The sequence below is a fragment of the Phyllostomus discolor genome, chromosome 3, assembly GCF_004126475.2.
Source record: "Phyllostomus discolor isolate MPI-MPIP mPhyDis1 chromosome 3, mPhyDis1.pri.v3, whole genome shotgun sequence".
Classification (NCBI taxonomy): Eukaryota; Metazoa; Chordata; class Mammalia; order Chiroptera; family Phyllostomidae; genus Phyllostomus; species Phyllostomus discolor.
This window is the reverse complement of record NC_040905.2, coordinates 121,925,557-121,947,962: the sequence shown is the minus strand read 5'-3', so window position 1 is coordinate 121,947,962 and position 22,406 is coordinate 121,925,557. Positions and strand designations below refer to the sequence as shown.

The 22,406-nt window shown below is 40.3% G+C and overlaps 1 protein-coding gene across 2 annotated transcripts in view; it reads left to right on the top strand.

Moving 5' to 3' along the window:
• Positions 1–12,212: 12,212 nt before the first annotated feature.
• The window catches only part of RBBP6 (RB binding protein 6, ubiquitin ligase), a 29,984-nt gene continuing 19,790 nt past the window's right edge, over positions 12,213–22,406 (top strand). Inside the window, exons 1-3 of one of the 2 annotated variants that reach the window (XM_028506231.2) lie at positions 12,213–12,387; positions 16,861–16,960; positions 19,059–19,095. In XM_028506231.2, the coding sequence (XP_028362032.1) occupies positions 12,222–12,387; positions 16,861–16,960; positions 19,059–19,095 (303 nt within the window). In that variant the 5' untranslated portion in view covers positions 12,213–12,221. The remainder of the gene's footprint in view (positions 12,388–16,860; positions 16,961–19,058; positions 19,096–22,406) is intronic. The other variant, XM_028506235.2, reaches the window with a different exon arrangement.

Below are 22,406 nucleotides of genomic sequence, written 5' to 3'. Positions count from 1 at the left end.
GTCTCACTAAGGACTTCTACCTCAAGCCCCTTGCAGGCCTTCTAACAAGTCACAGGCCTAGACTTATCAGGGTTACTTTTGATCCATTCCTGACAGATCTATTTCAACCACCCTGCATGATGGGTGGAACAAGCTCTAAGAGCTGCAGGATCTGTCTTGGGATCAATCCCTCCCCACCTGTCTGAAGCCACAGTCCTGGTCATGTGACCCCTGGGAAAGATGCTATGAGCCATGTGTGGTGCTTGTGACACCCAGCCACTGCCTTTTCAATGAACCACACCTGACAACCCATGCTCTCCTAGCCTCTTCCAGGTCCTGGAACTTCCCAGGGTGTTGGTAAAGTTAATTACAGTTCAGCTGTAACTTGAGTCTTAGGAGCCCATGGTACCGCTCCATACTCAAATTGTCCTGAACATTAACATAAGGCAGTCCTGAGTTCTCATACCTTTCTAGAACAGTCCTCTCTCAAATCAAAAGTTGTTCAGATGGCTTCTATAACCCTACATGACCTGGCCCCTGCTTTTCTCTCTGGCATGAGCTCTGTCATCCCCTCATTATCTACACACTTCAGCCACTCTGGCCTACTACTGACTGTCCCTGGATGACCCACACTTGTCATTCACTCCACCTAGAAACTTCTTCCCCTAGAACCTCACCTCATTTGTCATTCAAATGCCAGCTCAAATGCCACCTCCTCTCAGATGCCTTTCCTGACCATCCGGTGTTAATCACCCTTACCCACCACCCATCACGCTCCATCTTGCTGTTTTATTTTCTTCTTAACACTTAGCACATTCTTCAATCATGTCTTGTCTTTGCTTGTCTCACTGCTTCTTGTGTCTCTCCCTCATTAGAATGGTGACTCCAGGTTGAGAAAAGCCTTGTCTGTCATGTTCACTGCTGTTTTCTGAGTGCCTAGAACTGTGCCAGGAACAAGCTGTCACTCATTGAGTTCTATGAGGTGAATGAATGTTTTTCTCTTATTCCCCTCCTCTCAACCAGTGATCTCCAGGAGAAAAAGCCTGCAAAGCAAAGGCAATGCAGACCTGAAACAGGCACAAGTGTGACAGACTCCACCAGGAACACCTGCCTGACAGGGAAAGTAAACTCACCATGGGGTTTGAATCCTGGCTCCATCACTACTAGCTGTGACCTTGGGTTCACCTCCCCAAGACTTAGTTTTCCTCCTGTGTAAAACTGGGAGAAGAACCACACCTACCTCACAGGTAAGGATAAAGAAGACAGTACATGACACAGGGGACAGCACAGAGCCCAGTGCCTAGAATATGGGCCCAACAATTACAGGCGTGAGTGGCTGAGGGGCACACACGAAGCCTGAGTAAGGCCTGTGTAAGTGTAGGTGTACCCATTTGCACTTCCTCCGGGGATCTTCTGGGCCACTGCCCTGCTTTAATCTATCAAGCTTGTTACTGTTGAAGAAGCCAGCAGAACCACTTATCAAGAGTCATATGGGGGTCCACAGATAATTCCCCAGCACCTGCCAGGGACCCCAGGGAAGATGCAGATGAAGCAGATGAGGTCTGTGCCCTCCTGGAACTTAATCTAGGAGCAGAGATGAGATAAAAACACTAGACCAGAGAGATACCTGAAGATACACGGAAGAGAGGCAGAGGACAGCAGCTGTAAGACAGTCTGCTGGCAGTGGACCAGCTTTGCTCCTGATACCCATACAGAGGCAGCCCCTTTCTTCAGGCCCCTGGACAGGACTGACATCTTGCCCATGAAATAGTAGTGAGGAGACTGCCCTTCCCAGACAGGCACACTCCCTTTTGAAATCGTGGTTCCTGTGTGACCTCAAGCATGTGACCTCACCTCTCTGAACTTGATGCCAAATTTATAAAATGGGGGCAATATTGGGACCTATCCACAGTGTTCTTGGGAGGATTGAAAGAGGATTACATAAAAACTACTTGGCACAGGGAGTGGTGAAGAAGAAACATGTGATAAATGCTAGCCGTCATTTTTGGAGGTGTTGTTATGTTTATCCAAGTTGGAAGCACTTCAGAGAGACATCTCTAGCATTTGCCATTTGAATTCACTTCCCAAACAACACTTAAATGGTGCTTCTGCTCCAGGCACTGTCATAGAATTGTGTTAATAACCCTATCAGGAAGGTACTAGTTTTTGTCCTTTTTTTAAAACACATGATGTAAAATTCACCATCTTAATCATTTTTAAGTGTACAGCTCAGTAGCTTTAAATATATTCACATTTTGGTACAACAGAGCTCTAAAACTTTTTCATCTGGTAAAACTGAAACTCTGCCAACTGAATATCATTTCCCATTTCCCCTCCCCCAACCCCTATTTTCTGTTTCTAGGAAGGCACTATTTTAACTGTTTCACAAATCAAGAAACTACAACCAGCTACATAATTTGCAGGGCTCAGGACAAAATGAAAATTAGGAGGAATGCCAAGGCAGCATCAGCAGAGTATTACACCAAGCACTGGGCCCTTCTAAGTGAAGCCACGCAGGGTCCATTAAATAGGCCTTACCCCAGGAAACCAGGGGCCAGAGGAGTTAAGTTACCCAAGGTCATGTGGCAAATTTTGGAGCCTCTAAAAGTAGATAACGCCCCTTATAGTAACTCCCTCAGACAGGGGCTTTGATTTGTTCACTGTTGACAGCCAGGTACCCAGCCCCATGCCTGGCACACATCGGCACTCATGACATAGTGCATGTCTGCGGAATGAATGAATAACTTGCATTCACTTGAAAGAGAAGAGGCTTCTCAAAGAACCTTCTCTGAGGTTCTTTGCTTTGCCTCAGCTCTGGCACAATAACATTCTGATTGCTGCTCCTCCTTTGTATTTACCTAGAATCCTTGAATTCCTAGAAGCCAGAATGGTATGTATTTGCCTATATATAACATCCCCTGGGCCCCAGCTGGTGTGGTTTATTGGATTGAGCACTGGCCTGTGAACCAAAAGGTACTGGTTCAATTCCCCATCAGGGCACATGCCTGGGTTGCGGGCCAGGTCCCCAGTAGGGAGCACGCAAGAGGCAACCATACATTAATATTTCCTTCTCTTTCTCCCTCCCTGCCCCTCTGTCTAAAAATTTTTATAAGGCCTTACCACTTAAAAATCTGGAGGGAGGGGTGAGGAGAAAATACAACTATAATTGAACAACAATAAAATAATTTAAATAAAAATAAGTAAATTAAAACTTTGTTCCAAAAATAAACTAATTAATTAATTAATTAAGATGTTCCTAGTTTTGAGTCCCACTTGCATAGGATAGAATGAAGTTAGAAGACACTGGATGATTTAAGATCATTGATGGGTGGCATTTTCTGGCTCCAGGTCCTCAGGAGTCTGACAGCCAAGTTCCTTCTCTGATCTCAACACAAAAAAACTAGAACTGCATTAATAAAGTACAAGTAAAAATGAGTTTTATTTATACTTATGGCATTAAGTGCTGCAACAGAGTTTAGGGAGCTAGCTTGATTTTTGTTTCTTTAAGGGACTTCATTTTTCTGTATGAGTGTTTGTGACACTATTTGCTCACAGTGAGAAGAAGGGAGAGATGCAACCTCAGTGGCCCATCAGTGGATTAGTCATAATTCTGATCTCAGGACCTCTTGTCAACATTGTTCTGTGCATGGCTCCCCTTTAGTTTAATTGTCTTTATGTGTTTATTTTTAGTAAAATAATGAATATCTGTGAACCCACCCAAGAAGAAAATAATTACCAATGATTCATATTCCATCTCAGAGGTATTCACAATGCTGAATTTTGTGTTTTCTGATAGTTTCTTTCAACAGTGTTAAATTTGTATGCCAAGCTGAATAATGTCTTTTCCTATACAAGTTTTACTTCACAAGTTTTACTTGTTATTAAAATTTATAGAAATGGTATTATACAATGTGTCATCTTCTGAGACTTGCTTTTTTGATTCAAGAACAGCTAAAAAAAATCCTATCACCATGTTGTTGTATATAGCTGTATTTTATTTATTTTGACTGCTGTGTAATATTCTACTGTATGGATAGATTATAATGCATTTATCTCTTCTCCAATCATAGGCATTTGGATTGTTTCAAGTTTTTGCTTAAAAAGAGCTTCTGTGAAATTCTTGTGCAAGTACATAACAGTCAAAACCAGGAGTAGAATTACTGATTCATAGGGTATAGGAATACTTAAATTTGCGAGAGAATGCCAAATTGTTTCCTCAAATACTGCTTCAATGTATATACCCCACCAATGATCATAGGGGATCCCACTGATCCCCATCTCCCACACATGGGATTTTTAGACATTTTTGTTTTGCCATTTGAATGTGTGCTGGATGGATAAATGAGTTACAAATGGATAAACAATAAGTTGCTCACATCAATTTTCAAAAACTCAGTTCATATGATGACTTAATCCATGACCTTTAGCTTTCATCAAATTGAATAAGCCTTAAAATGCTGCTATGAAGACAAAACAGAGGGGTCAAATGTAATGTTGCAAATTTTTCTATAAACTAAAGAATCATCCCATCTGTATAAAATATAGTTTAAAACATAGTTAAATAATCTTTAATAGCTGTAAAATCTGTGTATAACTTGCATCAAAGTATATAGTTTATGCTTTTTTATTAAGAATATAGTTCAGTTTTATAAGGCATAAAAATCATCTTTACTCTATATCATACCTTATATATGAAAAAACTCAAAACAGAATAGAGTTTAATTTAAAACCGTGAAGTTCATACATAAACTAGAAGGAAGCATAAGCAAATAAATATCTAGTATGGGTGCTGAGTGGCTAGAAAGTTATTTTTTTAAGTTTATAAGTAAAGGTAAAAACCATGAAGGAAAAAAATGCAGGGATTTTATTACATAAAAATGCAAAACTTTCTGTAGTCTGCAATATTAAATAAATAAAATATGAAGACAATCATCCATTTGGGGAAGATGCATTGGTGACATAAGGGACATACTTGTTGTGAATCTTGGCTGAGACCAGACTCAGAATCTGGTTATGTCATGCTATTGGGCACTTGGCAGGATTAGAAGACCTGTGTACTGGTAGGCCAGTTTCTGTATTCTGTCCAAGACAAGGTCCATGATCTCCTTGTCAATGGTGTAGTACCCACAGGTATTGTAATTGGCAGCATCTTCCCTGCCTGGGATGAGCTATTCAGGGTGGAAGAGCTGGTGGTAGGTACCAGTACAAACTTCATTAATGACTGTGGGTTCCAAGTGCTTCTTTGTTTTCCACAGCTTTGGTGGGGGAACTTGTTCTGGGTTCATTTCCCTGCTGATGGAACATCTCTTGATCGATAATGGCAAGAAGTCCGGGCTGAAGTTCTCCATTTACCCAGTACCCCCAGGTTTCCACAGCTGTAGCTGAGTCCCACAACTCCATGCTTACTGCCCACAGCACCCTGGAGCTCTCTTGTTGTGCCTTCATAAATGACAATGAGTCCGTCTAAAACATCAATATTGAGCACCCAACCTACACTAAGCTTATTAGCCAGGTTGTGCCCTCCATCACCACTTTCTTAAGTTTGATGGAGCTCTGAATGTTGATTTGACTGAATTCCAGACCTACCTGGTACCTTATCCCTGCATCTACTTCTTTCTGCCACATATGCCCCTGTCATCTCTGCTGAGGAAGCCTACCATTAACAGCTTACTGTAGCAGAGATCACCAATGCATACTTTAAGCCAGCCAACCAGATGGTGAAATGTTGACTCTCACCACGGTAGACTCATGGCTTGCTGCCTATTGTACTATGGTGACATGTTTCCCAAAGATGTCGTTGTTGCCATTGCCACCATCAAAACCAAGCACACCATCTAGTTTGTGGACTGGGCCCTACTGGCTTTAACGTTGGCATTAATTACCAGCCTCCCACTGTGGTACTCAGTGGAGACCTGGCCAAATTACAGCAAGCTGTTTTATTTTGATGATAGCTGTTGCTGAGGTCTGGGTGTGCCTGAACTACAAGTTTGACCTGATGTTTGCCAGGTGTGCCTTTGTCTACTGGTATGTTTTCTGTGACCTATGAGGGCATGGCTGCTCTTGGAAAGGATTATAAGGAAGTTGGAGCAGATAGTGCTGAGGGAGAGGATGAGGGTGAAGAGTATTAACCTGTCTGCCCTCAAGTGTCTTATTTCTTTTGTTCTGTGAAGTCCATTGTATCCCAAGCTTGTTGATAAAAGTTATATCTTTATTTCAAATGTAAAATAAAAAGTACTGATGTTGATGATGTGGTTAAGTGAGTTGTATTTTCATCTCTGAGGCTGCCCTTGACTTAACCAAAATCATATTGCCATAATATGTCTATAGACCACAAATTTAACACTTATTTATTGACTGCCTACTATGTTTAGGCGGTGTTCTGAGAGCTGGGGATACAACATAAACAAAGGAGACAAATCCCTGTTCTGAGGTGTTGGGGAGACAAAAAACTAAAAAGCAAACATACCATGCCAAGTAGCTTGGGGGGGGAAAAAAGAAGTAAAAAGATACAGAATGATGGCCTTCCTATTTAGATCAGGTAGCCTTAGGAAGACTTTTCTGACAAGATGATGATTGACTTAAAACAAGTTTAAAGAGAATCAGGGATGCCTGGCTCTGAGGCAGAACCTTATGTTCAGTCTGCCCTCAGGCTGGAGAACACTCATCTCTGGTTGCAGACCTCTAGTTCATTTGAGTTGGGAACACCCTCAAGCCTGCCCCCCCATTTGGTTGTTCTCATCCCTGAGATATTCTTCCTTTTTCTTTTTCATAGTTCTCACCATGGACAATACTCAATTGACCCTGCCCAAGAACTCCCCATTGGGATGTCTACTTAAGAATTTGAATGCTCTGGGACTTACCAACCTCAAGCCCAAGCCCTTGATTTTCTATTGCAGCACAGGCCTCAATACAAACTGGGTGACCAGGAAGCCTGGCTCATGAACGGGTCTCTTAACCGTAGTACTATCCTCCAACTTGACCTGTACTGCTGTCACTCTGAGAAATGATCTGAGGTTCCTTATATTCAGCCCTTTTTCAAATTCTTTTGCCATCCTGATCGCCGCACTTCCTGTCGCATGTTCTTACTTACAACTACTTCCCTTCCTCCTCCATTGTCCCAAGATTCTGATAATCTCCTCCTCTCTGCACCTCCTCCTCCATATTCCCCATCACAGGACTCTTCAACACCCCTTCCATCTCTTCTCCCTACTTCTCCTCAGGCCTCTCCCCTTGCCCCACATTCAGATTGGGTTTCTCCCAGACACACTCGTTCAGTCTGTCTCTTTCAGAAACCTCCTAAGCCTGTGACCCAGTTCCCTCTCTGAGACGTTGCTGGATCAGAGAGCATTATTTAGGTCCAGGCTCCCTTTTCCATGTCAAACCTCTCCCAAACTGAGGTCAGACTTGGCAGTTTTTTTGGTAAACGCAGCTAAGCTTACAAAGGAGTTTGAATATCTCTCTCCTGTGACCTCTTCTGGAGAGATATTCATACTGTCTTTTCTATGTGTACCAATTTGGGAGAGAGAGGTCATATTTGGGCCAAGGCACAGGAGTATAGGGATGACCTAAATTGGAGGCAGCCTAATACTCACAGCCCCAGCGCCACGGCCATCCCTGACCAGGACCCCAATACAGAGTACCATACTGCCCCCCTGACTGCAGTAAATGGGATCACATGCTCTCTTGCCTCATAGAGGGAATGAAGTGGGCCACTACTAAGCCTATAAACTATGACAAAGTTAAGGAAACCACTCAAGAGCCAGATGAGAATCCTGCTATTTTCCTCTCTAGGCTTTCTGAGGCTTTTCACCTCTACACTAACCTAGACTCCAATTCTGGGGAGGGCCAGTCTATCCTAGCCATGTACCAGTACTAGCCATGTACTATCATCTTCCAGTCAGCCCCAGACATTCGGTGAAAACTCCAAAAGCTAGAAAAGGGCCCTCAGACCCCACAATCAGAGGTAGTTGATCTGGCTTTCAAAGTCTTTAACAATTATGATGAGGCTAGACAAGAGGAGAAAAGGGATTGAGATCAACAATGATCCTGGGAGCAAAAAGAGGTTTTCCAAACAGTAGCTTCAGCAATTGAGGGGGCTCTATCTATGGGGAGGGACTTTGCTGAGGACCCGGACGCCACAGCAAGGACAGCCATCAGTGGCATTGGGGCCCCAAACCTGCTTCAAATGCAAACAAAAGGGTCACTGGAGTAAAGAGTGCCCTAAGAAAAAGCGGCAGCTGCTGGACTGTGCCCATGTACAAAAACTTGGGGCACTGGAAGAAGGACTGCCCTCTCCTCAAGGGAGGAGATCAAACTCCCCTTCTGGAACCGGCAGGTACTCCTAGAGAGGCTCCCTCCATATCCATGGACCTCCTGGGCCTCCTCCAGACATCAGACTGACAGGCCTGGCATCTGACCAGGCTCCACTTCACACCACCGAATTGGCTAAGCCTCGGGTAACTCTGTTGCAGGTATGCTAATTGATTTCTTAGTTGATACCCCAGCCACTTACTCTGCTCCTCCAGAGTTTTCAGTCCCTTTGTCTCCCTCTCCTAGGGAAGGGGCCCAGGGAAGGCCTCAGGCCATGCTACAGACCCCCATCCTCCTCCACGCTCTGGTAGATTAGGTCTTCACTCATTCATTCTTAGTAATTCCTAATTGTCCCACTGCTCTTCTCAGAAGAGATTTAGTGACTGAACTAGGTACTCAGATCCTTCTACATCCTCAGGCTTCTTTCTTAAGACTATTGAGGACTTCCTTAACCCCATTTTCCCTCTCAAACTCCATTCCCTCTAAGGTTGTAAATAGAGTCCCACCTGAGGTCTCGAACACTGATACTCCTGGGAGGGCACATCACGTACAGCCCATCACTATCCACATGAAAGACCCCATACACTTTCCTTGCCACTCACAAAGTCCAATTAAGCTAGAGGCCCTCAAGGGACTCAAACCCCTCGTTACCAAGTTTCTCAAAACAGATCTTTTAAACTCCATTTTTATGGCCCAGCAACTATCCTTAGAAATAACTCAGCAGATAATTGACATAGCCAACCAAATTAATACCCTACAAGAACAAATCACTTCCCTAGCAGAAATTGTCCTACAGAAAAAGTGAGCCCTAGATTTACTAACAACTAACCAGGGAGGGACCTGTGCTGTGCTATGTTTAATGAGGATTGTTGTTTTTTTGTTAATCAATCTGGAAGAATACAAAATAATATAAGAAATATCATTGAAAAAGCAAACAAATTCTACATAAAAGGGGCCACAGGAGGATTTGACTGGTGGGATTTTAAAACCAACGTCGGTCCTGGTTTTCTTGGCTGACTCCCTTTCTACCTCCTATCACAGCTCTCCTCTTTATTGTCACTATTGGGCCCATGTCTCCTAAGATATCTTATGTCTTTGTTTCAACAAAGCATCCAAACTCTAGGAGACTCCTTTCGCAAACAACTCCTGGCTTCAGCTCTCAATCTGGGCTGTCTAGTTCCACCCTCTCCCTCTTAATGGCCCATACCCAGATCCACAGGCAGGGACAACTTTATGTCCATAATCCACAGGAAGTAGTTACAGAAGAGAACTTCATCCCTACTCCCCGGAACCAGACCAGGTCAGTAAGAATAAACCCATTTTTCTTAGGGGAACGAAAGGACAAAGCCAGCCTTATTCGCTGTTGTGGCGCCATCTGCCTACCAGGCCTATGACCTTGTTAAACCTGACTGCCATTTAACTCTTCTGAGTTTCTGTCCCCATGACTGGAAATTACTGGAAAGTAAGAACAGAACATGGCTGACTGCTTCCTAAAGCCACAGGCAGAAGATAACATTGGAACAAACTGCAGCCTCATTACAACATCCCAGGGGCCACACAACAGCAACCCAGGCACCCTTTTTTCCTTTTTTTTAATCTAGTTATAATCCAATGAAAGTGTGAAGCCCCCACCCCTCAGTGCTGGTGTATCTCCCACACCGTGCCCTTCTCCTTTCTTGGAAAGTAAATAAAAACTTTATTCTTTACACTTTCTTCTCTTTGTGAATTCTTTCACAGCCCATGTCACCAACCACCTTTAACAATAACTACTTCCCCATGCCCCAAAGAAAAAATATTCCAGTTCACTGAGGGGATTCTTGGCACAGTTCTCTGCTTTTATAATTAGGAATGAGATTTTGGACCGCCACTGAACAGGTATTTCCCTGATTGTGTGAATTCAGAAAGTTCATAATTACTAACTAGCCTTACTTCCCTCACCTATAACTTGGAAATAATGGTAGTGCTGACCATCGAGGGGTTTTTTTGTTGTTATTGCCATTGTTAAACTGACATTGCTTGAACCACATTGAGACACACTGAACCATGTGCAAGGTATGGTCCTAAACAATGGAAATGTATTTATTTAATACATAACAGCCCAGTGAACCAAGTACTATTTCTAATGAAATCTTTTAAAATTAAATATATTGAAGGGACAGTAGTTAATAACATTATATTAGTTTCAAGTGTACAAATCCATAACACGACATACGTATCTTGCATTGTGTGCTCACCACCCAAAATATATGGAGATGCAAGGAGGCTAGACTTCAACAGCATTTTCCAGCCAATGAAACAGAGGCACAGAGTTCAATCTGGGAGTCCCAGAGGTAGTGTTCCAACCCAGACAACGTGGCTCCAGAGCCTGGCAGTGCTATAAAATGCCGAGCGCTGGCCCTAGCCCCTAGTGAGAGCTCAGTAAACCTTTCCAGTAGTTGTTATCAATTCTACCCTGTGGCTTCTCCATACTTTCCTCTTAGAAGGTCTAGGGGTAGTGAGTTTGTTGAAAGGGGAAGCTAGGGGTGCTTGCATAGCAACCGCGATGTTTACTTAAATTGGGGGGCTTGGAAGAACTGAGAGCCGTTGGCAAGGAGAGTTAGCCGGGCACCCCGCTTTGTAGTGTAAACTAGCACGGTAGTACCTGCTGAAAACCTGAGTTCTCCTCCGAGGACAGCCCTAAGACCTGACCTTGTTTGTAGTCTCCCCCACCCTTTGAAGGCACATGGTTTCTTCCGCTCTCCCGGCTGGTTCCGGTTCCGCGCTCAGGCGTCACAAAGCGCGTGATCACGTGAGCAGAGTGCGCTTTGTGACGCCACGGGCCCCGCCCCTCGGGCCGCCGACGCGCGCACCCCGGCCCCGCCCGCAAGCGCCGCCCGTGCAATCCCTGCTTAAGAGACCCCGGAGTGGGCGCTCGCTTGGAGCCAGGCCGCGTCCGCCATAGTGGCTGGCTCGGAGGTGTTGCCGGCTCCTGGTGAGCGTCTGAGAGCGGCAGGGGGGCAGAACAAAAAGGAAGCCCTTGTCGTCGCCCGGCGGTTTCCGGGCGTGTTCTCGATGTTCTGGGCCTAGAGGCGACGGGAGCGGAAGGCGAGAGAAGCGCGGAGCACTCGGCGGGAGGAAGCGTCAGGGAGCCTCGGCGGCGGCGCCAGGGTCCGCCGAAGACCCCCCGGCCGTCGGCGGGGCCCGGGGTGGTGAGGCAGCGCTTCGAGGCCAGGTGGAGGCCTGGTGCCGGCTTTGTGGCGGCGGCGGCGGCGTTGTTGGCGGCGGCGGGGATAGAGGCAGCGCCGGCCTGTGGAAGGCCTCTCCGCCGCCGACCGCGCGTTTGGGCCTAGGCCGCGGCACCGCTTGTGGCCTCCGGGGAGCAGGCACCAGGGCTTGTGTGTGTGGGGGGCCTGGGCCTGGGGAAGCTGACGTCGGTCGTCCGGAAGCCAGGAGGAGGCGAGAGGCCGCTGGTGGACTCGGGGCCTAGGCCCTCTCCCCTCAGCCTTCTCCCGGGGTCCGGGTCATCCCAAACCACGGAGAAAGACCCACCGGGAGGTGCGGCCGCACTATGGACCCCTGACCCCGCGGGGTCACTCGGACTTTAACGTGTGGACTGACCGCTATTGACTGCACCGCCTGCCCCCCCGTCTCCTGCTGGCCCTTAGCATGAGCGAGGGGGATCCAGCCGGGTGACATTGTGCCCGTTGGCGGATTGTCCATTCCCCTTCCCCGTCCTCGTCCGCCTTCTTGCACATGAAGTGATTCTGAGTATCGGGGGTATTGTTTTTACGAACCCCTGTTTGTGGTTGGGGGGTATTTAATCCGAGGCCTTAGGGTCCTTCCGCGTCTTTGAGTGTTTTGTGTGTGTACATATTCTGCTCTTAAGTTTATAAATATACATATATTGAGCGTGTCCACGTCTCCTCGCTGAACCTTAGGAATCCTTTGGCACCATGTCCTGTGTGCACTATAAATTTTCTTCTAAACTCAACTATGATACCGTCACCTTTGATGGGCTCCACATCTCCCTCTGCGACCTAAAGAAGCAGATTATGGGGAGAGAGAAGCTGAAAGCTGCTGACTGCGACCTGCAGATCACCAACGCGCAGACGAAGGAAGGTAAGAGTCACATGGAGTCCAGATCTGTGCCGGTTGAAGACACACTAGTTGAGGTTCCTGGCAGAAGACTAACTGCCGTTGTGGTCTTGTGGGACTGTTTCTAATGCTTTGATACAACTTTAATCAACAGCCAAGGGTTGCAGCATTTGGCCTTGCAGTTTAACTGGCTTTATTTGATTTCGTCATATGTGAATCATCTGTAACATGCTAATCCACAAACATGGGAGTCTGATTATTCCTCTCAAATGTTTGAAAATGAAGGTTTTGGTGGGGGAGGGTATGGGTTCTGGGTGCTTGCCTAGTGGCATTTTCTAACTTATGTGCAGGAGGAGGGGAGAACATATATACGCAAGGCTTCACATTTGTAAAAGCAGCAATAGAACTGCTTCTCTTCAACCAACAACGTTTTGGGGCTTAATGGCAAATTTTATGTCCTTTTCTCCCTCTTGCTGTCTTTTTATTTTGTAGTTGCCTATGTTGTGGAGAAATACTTTAGTATTTTTGAGGATTTAATCCAGCCAGTCTTCAGTGTTGGACTTGCTCTTGGAACTTAGTATGTCTTATGTGTAAATTTCAGAATTAGAATACAATAATTAAGCAGTTGAACTCTTTGTTCATGTTTATTGAATATCAAAAGTAGAGACTTTTTACAGTGATGATTTCCAGACTTTTTACATAATGTTGATATTAGGGTACTGAAAAACAATAGGCTGCTACCATGAATACTGTACTGTACTCACTAACTGTACTCTTCTTTTTAAAAGCACTTTATAATGAGAATTTAACAGTACATACGAAAATGTAACAAATGACCTTTTCAAGTTCTGACTCAACTTGTTTTGGTTTCTTTTCTCAGTATTGTAATGCTGATCTGTAGTTTTCAGTTGGTCAGTCTTTTCGGTTTGATCCATGCCAAGAACAGAAATAAAGTGAAGTCCTAATTAGGTTAGGGTTTTCTTGATTACTAACTTTGGTTTATGGTGACACAGGTTCTTTTTTATTTGCATTTGAGGGAATGCCCCACTTTTAGCCTGTTGTTTGGTAGGTAGAATAAATCTTGTAAAAGAGCTGTTTTCTATTTACATTCAGACATAGGTATGATTGCATAGATTCCTTACTTCCCCCTCTTTTAAAAAGTTTCATACCTAAGGGACACTTCATTTGAGGCTGTGGTAATTATAATTATGTATAGCATCTCTCTACTTAAGGAGAGGAAAATTAGTGGTCGTGAATGTTTGAGAAACAGCTTTTCAAAATATCGTTTAAGGAAGTATTTTCTTTAAGGCCACCAAAAGTATTCTTAAGTGTTATAGTCACACTTACTAAAATGGGTGAATTTATAAGAATTTCAGGCCATCTGGACAGAGAATGATACTTAGGAAAGTCAATATAAATGGAATTAGAGAATGTTAAGGCAGTTTTAATCATTAGAAACTATGCAAGTTTCATATTTTACTGAAATATTACATAATTTAATCAATTGGGGCTAGACTTTGGCCATCTTTTTCAACTAATGGAATACAACTTTGTTAGACCAGAGTAAATTTGATAAGAGTAAGATCGATGGAATTCTTACCCAAAATACAAGAGTTTTGCTATGTGTTACTTTTTTCTAAGCCAAGAAATTGTGATACATTATTTTTTTTAAAGATGTTATTTATTTTTGGAGAGGCAATGGAGTGGGGGAGAGAGAGAGGGGGAGGGAGAGGGGGAGGGAGGGAGGGAGAGGGAGAGGGGGAGAGAGAGGGAGGGAGAGAGAGAGAGAGAGATAGATATAGATATAGATATAGATATCAATGAGCGGTTGCTGGGGGCCGTGGCCTGCAACCCAGGCATGTGCCCTGACTGGGAATCGAACCTGTGACACTTTGGTTCGCAGCCCGAGCTCAATCCACTGAGCTATGCCAGCCAGGGCCATGATACATTATTTTGATAAACCCTGAAAACAGGGAACTGCTTTGCCCTGCAGCATATTTATTTTATATATCTGTGTGAACTGCCCTTATTGGAGAAAGCTGTGATACTAGATTGGTTAAGAGAAGGAGCTTTGGGGAGAAAATGTGCATTGTTTGTAATCCTCAAATTAAGGGAGAAATACTATAGTGCAGAGGATAGTTACTTAATGAGTTTTGTTGGAAATAGTATTCCAGTGTCACAAGACAACTGAGTTAAGAGTGCCAGTTGGTTTTAGCACCATCCAATGAACTAAAAAGAGTATAAATAAAATAAATGTTTATAGCTTCATAATTAAAAGATTGCCCAGGAGGGAATGCTGAAGTGGATTATCACTAGTTGACTGGAATTAATGTTTAAATTGCCTAATCTGCTTATGCTTAGGGCACTCAGTTCTTTGTTAGATTAAAATGCTTGACTCAGAGTGTCATGTTTTAGACCTAAGAATCCTGTTTTATTTCTAGACCATTTCAAAGTGAAATTCCAATGATCTTTTTATGTTTTTCTTAATGTAACAACTATATAAACTTGTTTTTCAATGTTTGTGCAGTATCTCCCCTCCAAAAAAAAAAAAGCCTTCATTTTGAACTTAGTGTGAAAGATTTAAAGCTGAGGGTGAAGTATTTTTAAAATACTCATACTATCTTTCCTCATTTCTCACATTCATCTTGTTTTTCTTTTCATCCATGGTCTTGATGTTTTTTAATTAAAAATTACACTGGTGCATAAAAAGAGTCTTTTGAAGCTACAGGTTACTAAAGAGGTATTTAAGGTTAGGAAATCAGTGTAGTTCAGGAACATACAAATTAAAACATCAGTTACAGCATCTGGTGTTGGGGCACCTTTTAATTTGACATAGCACTGTACTCAATTGAATTAAGTCTACTATGAACACATTTGCTTCCCACCCCCACCGTAAACACTTTTGAGAGTTAAATATTCAGAAACTGTCAGGTGTTTGACACCACGTTTTGATTCTAGAATTTGCATTTTAATTCCCATCTCCTCTGTTCCCAACTTTGCTTACTCAGAGCTTGCTTGGCATCTGGAACTGTCATGAACTACGCAAAATGACAGGCTTACATTGGTATTCCTGAATTTAGGAAATTGCATCACTCTATCTCAATGCCTGTGAGATGTAACCTATTGCTTGAAATATCCTGAAAAGAGCCTTTTCCTGCACAGTGGTTCATAACAGGAAATACTAACAGTATTATGATTAAAAATAATAAAACTGGTGTGTGTGTATAAAGTGAAGTCAGTCACTTGGTGCTGAGTAACTTAACTGAAGCAAGTAAACTCAATAACTTTTAACAGTAAACCCTAATGTCTGATTGTGTGATTAAGGGAGGAGTATAGATTTTTACATCTATTTCCCTGTAGTGGATTATTTTTCTTTTTGGTAATTTATAAGTTCCTCCTTTAGCATCTCTTTGCCATAGTTAAATCCATTGGTCCAGTTACTTTTTAAGTTCCATGCTTACAAAAATATTGCAATAATAGGTCAAAGAGTAGAAAAATCTGATCCATTCATCTCCATTTGTCTTCTCAGAAAGTGACATCACTGTTCATCCAAGTGCTTAAACCACAACCCAGAAATTCACGTTTCTCCTTCACCCCAATTCAGTTCATGCATGAGCCTTGGCAATTTTCCCTCAAACATTCTCATTCTCCATTTCTCTGTCATATCCTAGCACAGAATATCTTTATCTCCTACCTGGAATTTACAGTAGCTCCCATATTAGTTACCCTGTTTCTGCTTTTATTCCCCTATGGGTTCATGATTAAACATAAATCAAATTGCCATTAAAAAAATTCTTCAGTGACTTTCTGTTATACTTAGAAACAAAATATAAATCAATATATGGTACTTTTCTGACTGTATTTTATGTCTTTTTTTTTTTTCATTTTCTTCAGCTACTTGGTCTTTTTGTGTCATTTTTCCACTTGCTATTCTCTGTCTGAAACTGTCCAGCATTTTTGCACATCTGACTGACTTCTCAGTTTTTAAGTCTCAAATACCAGTTCCTTGAATCAACATTCTGTTCAGAGTTGCATCCTACTTAATTTTTTATTATAAAATCCTTTTTTCTGTATTCAGACACATCAATTTAATTTTTTAGTCTGTTTTCCTCAGTAATACTCATGTTTAGAGATTAGGAGAGACAGAGTCTCTTCATTATATATAACAGCTTTTTTCATAGTTCAGCTGATCAGAATTACTAGCTAAGTAAACTAGAGAATGATTCAGTCTCACTGAAATTTGAGGTTCCACATAAGTAGAGGTGGCAGGGCCAAGAACCAGCTGACACTGTTTGGTGTCATTTGGAGGGAAGTCCCTTAATGGCTTTGGATATTATGACAGTGTTGGTAATCTAGATGCAAGGAACATGTAGTTAATAATGGTCTTTTCTATTCATTTCCCATAAAATTCATGTTTGGTTAGAGTTATCTGTTTCTTCAGGACTATGACTACCCAAACCTCCAAATAGGAACTTAATTCTGTTGTTTTATTTCCAGAATATACTGATGATAATGCTCTAATTCCTAAGAACTCATCTGTAATTGTTAGAAGAATTCCTATTGGAGGTGTTAAATCTACAAGCAAGACATATGTCATGTAAGTATTTATCAAATTTCATGTATTTAAATCTCAAAATAATAGACTTATTTAAGAAGTAACCAGGTATATTTTAGAATAAAACTCATTATTTTACCCTAATGAATACATTTCCTCAATTTTAAAACTGTGAGGATGGGTTTGTTCTTTTTCCTGATTTCTCCTCTTCGCCCTTCTTCGGTTAGGTTAACTTAATCTGTATGTAGTTCGGAGTAAGCACTATTAGGAAGAATTTTTGCCCTATATAGGTGATTAGAAAGATGTTCTAATTAGGCAAGAAATATAGGCAAGAAAATGATTGAACAGTGAACAAATATTTTTGTACCCTTATTTGTTTTTATTTGCCTCTGTGCTTTCATTTTTCCCTTACTATTAAAAAAAGTATGTAAGTTTCTTACAAGATCTGTCCTAAATATTTTGACAGCATCAAAAATATTCAGTATTGTTAACATTTGCTATTCATCCATAAGAGGTTTTATTGGGATGCTATAGAATTTATAGAATTTATGAGCAGACACTGGAATCAGACTTAGCTTTGACTTCACTTACTGTTTCACACTAATTGTGTGACTTGGGTTATATCTCCTAAAGTCTACCTCAGAGGTCCTCCAAATGAATAGAGATACAAACAAATGGTGCCTGGCACATGGTAAATCACCATGATTGGAGTAAGAAAACATCAATATCTTAGGACTAGTCTAGAGGTTAAGAAATTCACTAAAGGGGGATTATTTTTATCGGTTGCTATAAAAGTCTCTTCCATATAACATCTGCAGGTTAATACCTTGTATAATAACTTCTCCATAGTAACAGTTTTAAAAGCTGAATACTTTTTTTGCTATAAATACCAAGTGAATTATGTGCCTTTAACAATATAATTTTGAGAAATAATAAGGAAGACATTAATTCTAAAATCTAGTGTGAAATTACACTTTAATTTACCAAGTGCCTTTTAAAAATACTGAGTTTCATTCTCTTGGGCACTTTGCCTAATAGAATAAAGAGACAGCAAATAAAAATAAAAACATTCAGTTTCAGGGGTTTTTTTGTTTATTTGGTTTTTGATATTCAGAAACTGTTGGAGAATTATTTGAAGTACTTGGGGATATAAGCTGGCTTTTACAGGACTGCATGTTAATTCACTATGGGTGTGATTTCCTTTAATATATCTGCCTCAAAATGCTTCTGAGTTTGTTGAGCAAATATTAAAAAAATGAGAACTTCATTTTTATCTCAGGACTTCAAATCACGCACAAACGTAGAAACGTGTTTCAGCTTCTAACATTTCTCTATACTTAGGATAGCATAAACTTAAAACTAAAACTAACCATTTAAAAGCTATATTTAGCAATTCAACCTCTGGCCTGTGTCCTGTGTGGACTTTTAAAGGAGTTTCTTTTGGGGCTTATTTTTATGTTCTTTTAAAAGTCAATTTATCTAATTCTCCATAACTGCTTAACTTACTCTTTTTTACTAGAATAGTCTGTCACACTATGTTGTATTTTCTGAAAGTTAGAATTCTTGTTTAATCTTTCACCATTATTTTGAAACCTTTTAAATTCAGTGGTACATAAATTTAAAAGCAACTCAGTACACAAAAATGTTTTTCAAATTTGAAATAAAGTAGTATCAGCCTGTCTTTCGGGATTTGAAATCAGTGTTTGGAGCACAATTTCTCAGGAATCCAAATTATAGATGTTAACAGTGGGCTTGTTTTAAGAATATCTGATGTATAAAAATTTATATTTGTACCTATTAAAAACTAGGGGATAATTTAATTTGCAGTTTATGGAGGAATAACCACAAAGTTCCTTAATAAAAGTCATTGTAAGTGACAAGATACACCTACTCTAGAATTGCCCAGTATTTTTTTTTTAACCATAGATAATACCTTAAACTGTTTGTGTTCAAAGGTGGTGACCATTAATCAAAGTAGTATATTCATTATTTTGGAAATTGGCTGTTTTTCAATCTTTGTCCCAAAGGAAAATTGACCTGTAAATGTGTGATTAGAGATATGTATTAATATTTTTTTTAGCACAAAAAATCCTAAATAGCTGCCCCCAGAGCTAATGTTACTTTTGTTTTTGTTTTGTAGAAGTCGAACTGAACCAGTGATGGGAACTTCAAAAGCAGTATGTAAAAACACAATCTCACACTTTTTCTACACATTGCTTTTACCTTTATAATGTAGCAGTGAAGTAAAGCATTTTAGAACTTAATATCCAACTGATCATAGTATATATTGTAAATAAAATGTATTTTGATTACAGCTCAGTTGAATCTGGATATATATGGCATAATTTGCACACTTATTATGTAGAAATGGGTTTTTTGTGCCCCCAAAACAGTTTCATATTAACTATGACAGCAACCCTCTATGACACTGTGTTGTATAGTTAATGTATGATCCTTTTTAGATCATGTAGTTTTTATACTAATGAACATGACAACATGTTCTACATCTGTCTGTCTATAGTTAGTATTTTGTATGTATGTACAGGCTGTTGTGTGCTTTTTGTTTCTTGCAATAAAAAATGTTTGGAGTGTATATTTTGCCATTTTCACGTTGTATCACTTAGTTTTTGTTAGATTTTTTTCCCCCTGCCTGATGGATGGCTTTGAAAAGTGCATTAGCAACATGCGAAGCTCATATTAAAGTTTGATGTTTTCACAAAGTTCAGACACCTCATAGAAGAAGCTTTCCAGAGACCGTTAATGCAGCTTTATTATTTAGTTTTGCTTTATTTGGCAAGTTTGAGCTCCTATTCTTTGTTTCTATCCATACTATAAAGTAAAACCTGAAATTGGGGCCCCCATGGGTATTATCAGTGTCTTTTTGATGATTTTATACAATTGAGTACATTATTTTCAAATTTTAATTCAGGGTCTTTCAGTTCTAGTCTGCTCAGTTGTCCAAATTAAAGTACTTCCCTTTTTTCATAAGATATTAAAATGCTGCGTTAATTGTAAGCTAATTGACAGTTATAGTTTATCAAAGGTAACTGCCCTTAACCAGGGTAGCATCTTGATTTTATCACAGATTAATCTGAAGTATGACACTGTTTTGACTTCGAGCTAACAATTAGTAGCATTCCTCAGTTGTGGGGTGAAGCATCTGTTTCTGAACACAGGTCTACAGTAATTGGGTTCTGTAAACTGGATGGTTCTGAAAACATTTGACTGCTCAGGCTGATTTGTACACAATACAAGATATCTGAAGTCTTCATTTAGAATTCAAGGGTATTGCTTGCTGTTTCACTTTATTCTTTTTAAATACTGATCTTGAATTGTGTATCAGGCATTTCACTAACCTTGGATCATTGGATCTTAAACATGATAACATAGTAAATCTGAACTTTGGACTTGTTCTCTAAAGTATATATGGCCTTAGTTCCCATGGAACTAAATACAGTGATTCCAAACTCATAGTGCTTGGGTCCCCCCCCCCCCTCTTTTGGGGTATGTGGGTTTTTGTTTTTTGTTTTTTTTTAAGCATAATGCTGTAAAAACTGTCCAAGTTTCTGTTTTGCTGGTGATTGGTTTAAAACTGACTTTTATGTATCCAAATGCTAGCACAAAATAGAAGACATTTCGGTGACTGTAGTAGTTAATGTAACACATTTTGTATAAAGTACATTTTATAGAGTATTTAAACTAATTCAGATAAAGTTTTATTTCTTGAAAACAGTTATTTCCTTTTTGTTTATTAGCATGTGTATAAACACAAATCACATGTTCATAAATAAAGTTAACATTCTTTTAGCCTTGTGTGTTCCCTGGCATGTCTGTATTACACTTACAAGAAGCAGTTTATTTTATACTTATTTAGGTTTCTTCTTTCTTTATTTTTTCTTTCTTTCTTTTCCTTTTTTTTTTTTTTTTTGTACTTTAAAAGTGACTTTAATCTTTAGGTTAGAATGATCTGAAATGGAGGCATTAGATAAGTTGATAAACATCTCCATCATTTATTTGCTTGGGGGTACATTTGCTGACATTTAGGATGGGAAAAGAGATTGGATTCATCAAGCATGATGTGTCCATCTTAGGAGACTTAAGAATCCCATGTATTGTACACATTCACAAAATCCAAGTACTATAAAGTCACTAATCTAGGTTTTAGATTCTGATTAGTAAAGGTGAATGTATGTACATTTTGGTAGCTTAGCCATCTCTAATCAAGGATGGCTATTTATTTCTGTCTCCACTCCTCAGCTTTGTTGACTTAGTCATCCTTCCATTGTGAGACTGCAGAGCTGGGTGCTATCAGAATTACATTGTGTAGGGTCCTTGAATTTCAAGCAAGTATGTTTGACGTATAAGAAGATTTTAAGATTCTTGTTCCTGGAAGCAAGACCACAAATTGGATGTGGGGAGGTATCTTAAATTTTAGTGATGTCTACAGTGTGCATTGATCAGTTGTTTTGAAGATTGCAGATTTTTATCAGTAGTGTCTGAGAGTTACTGTATTTATTTGGTTTAGTACATGTAAATTTCTAGTCATTTTTAAACCATTCCTTGTCAGCAGTTTTCACTTATTCATGCCTGGCTATATGTAGAAAACAATTGGATGCCCTTCTAAATTTGTGGTACATTTGACTTCCTTGTGGATTATAAGGTATTTAGGGGCTATGGTGATTATTTGGTGGGGAAAAAAGTGATTTAGATGCCTTTGAATATCTGAAACCACTTTCAACCCAGTAAATATACAATACTAATAACAGGTTGGCAGAAAGTAGAAAGGACAAGAAAGCTTGGCATAAGAACAAAAAGTCAGCTGTATTTTAAGTGTTAGGAGTGGGAAGAACAAAAATGCTGATTTTTTAGTTTCAACAGTAAGAAAGTTAATATAACTGATTACTTTCTAAGGAAATGATCAGCATCATATTGTAGGTAGTAATGGACTGTTTTTAAAGGCCATTTGTTTCATTGGTTAGACATAAAGTATAGATGATGGACGACAGCAATTTATTCAGTTCTTGTTATTTAAATTCAAATAATTCCTGGTTGATGTAAAACGTAACCCTCTAGAATAGACTGACTAGGTCATTTTATTCTGGCTAAAAAGATTTCTTTCAAAAAGTACATTATGAATTCTGCAGAGTTCCTCAGCATAGAGCTAAGAACTTTTTGTGTAAGCATCCCAGTAATAATATCCACCAAACTAACTTTTAAAATTCTAAGATATTTATAAAATGTATTTTAAATTTAGCCAACATTTTTTTAATTTGCATTTATTGAATTCTTACTGTGGTGGTCATTCTGGTAAGAACTTCATATTGAAACTTGTTATATTTCTGTTTGGGACTCTTAACATCACGCTGCTTTTAATACTTGGAAATACTTGAAAAATACCTGATGAAGACTCACTTTTGTTGTTTTTCCTTTGATTCAGACATCTTGTTACATTCTCTCTATTTTAAACTAGAGTTATAACCAAAAATGA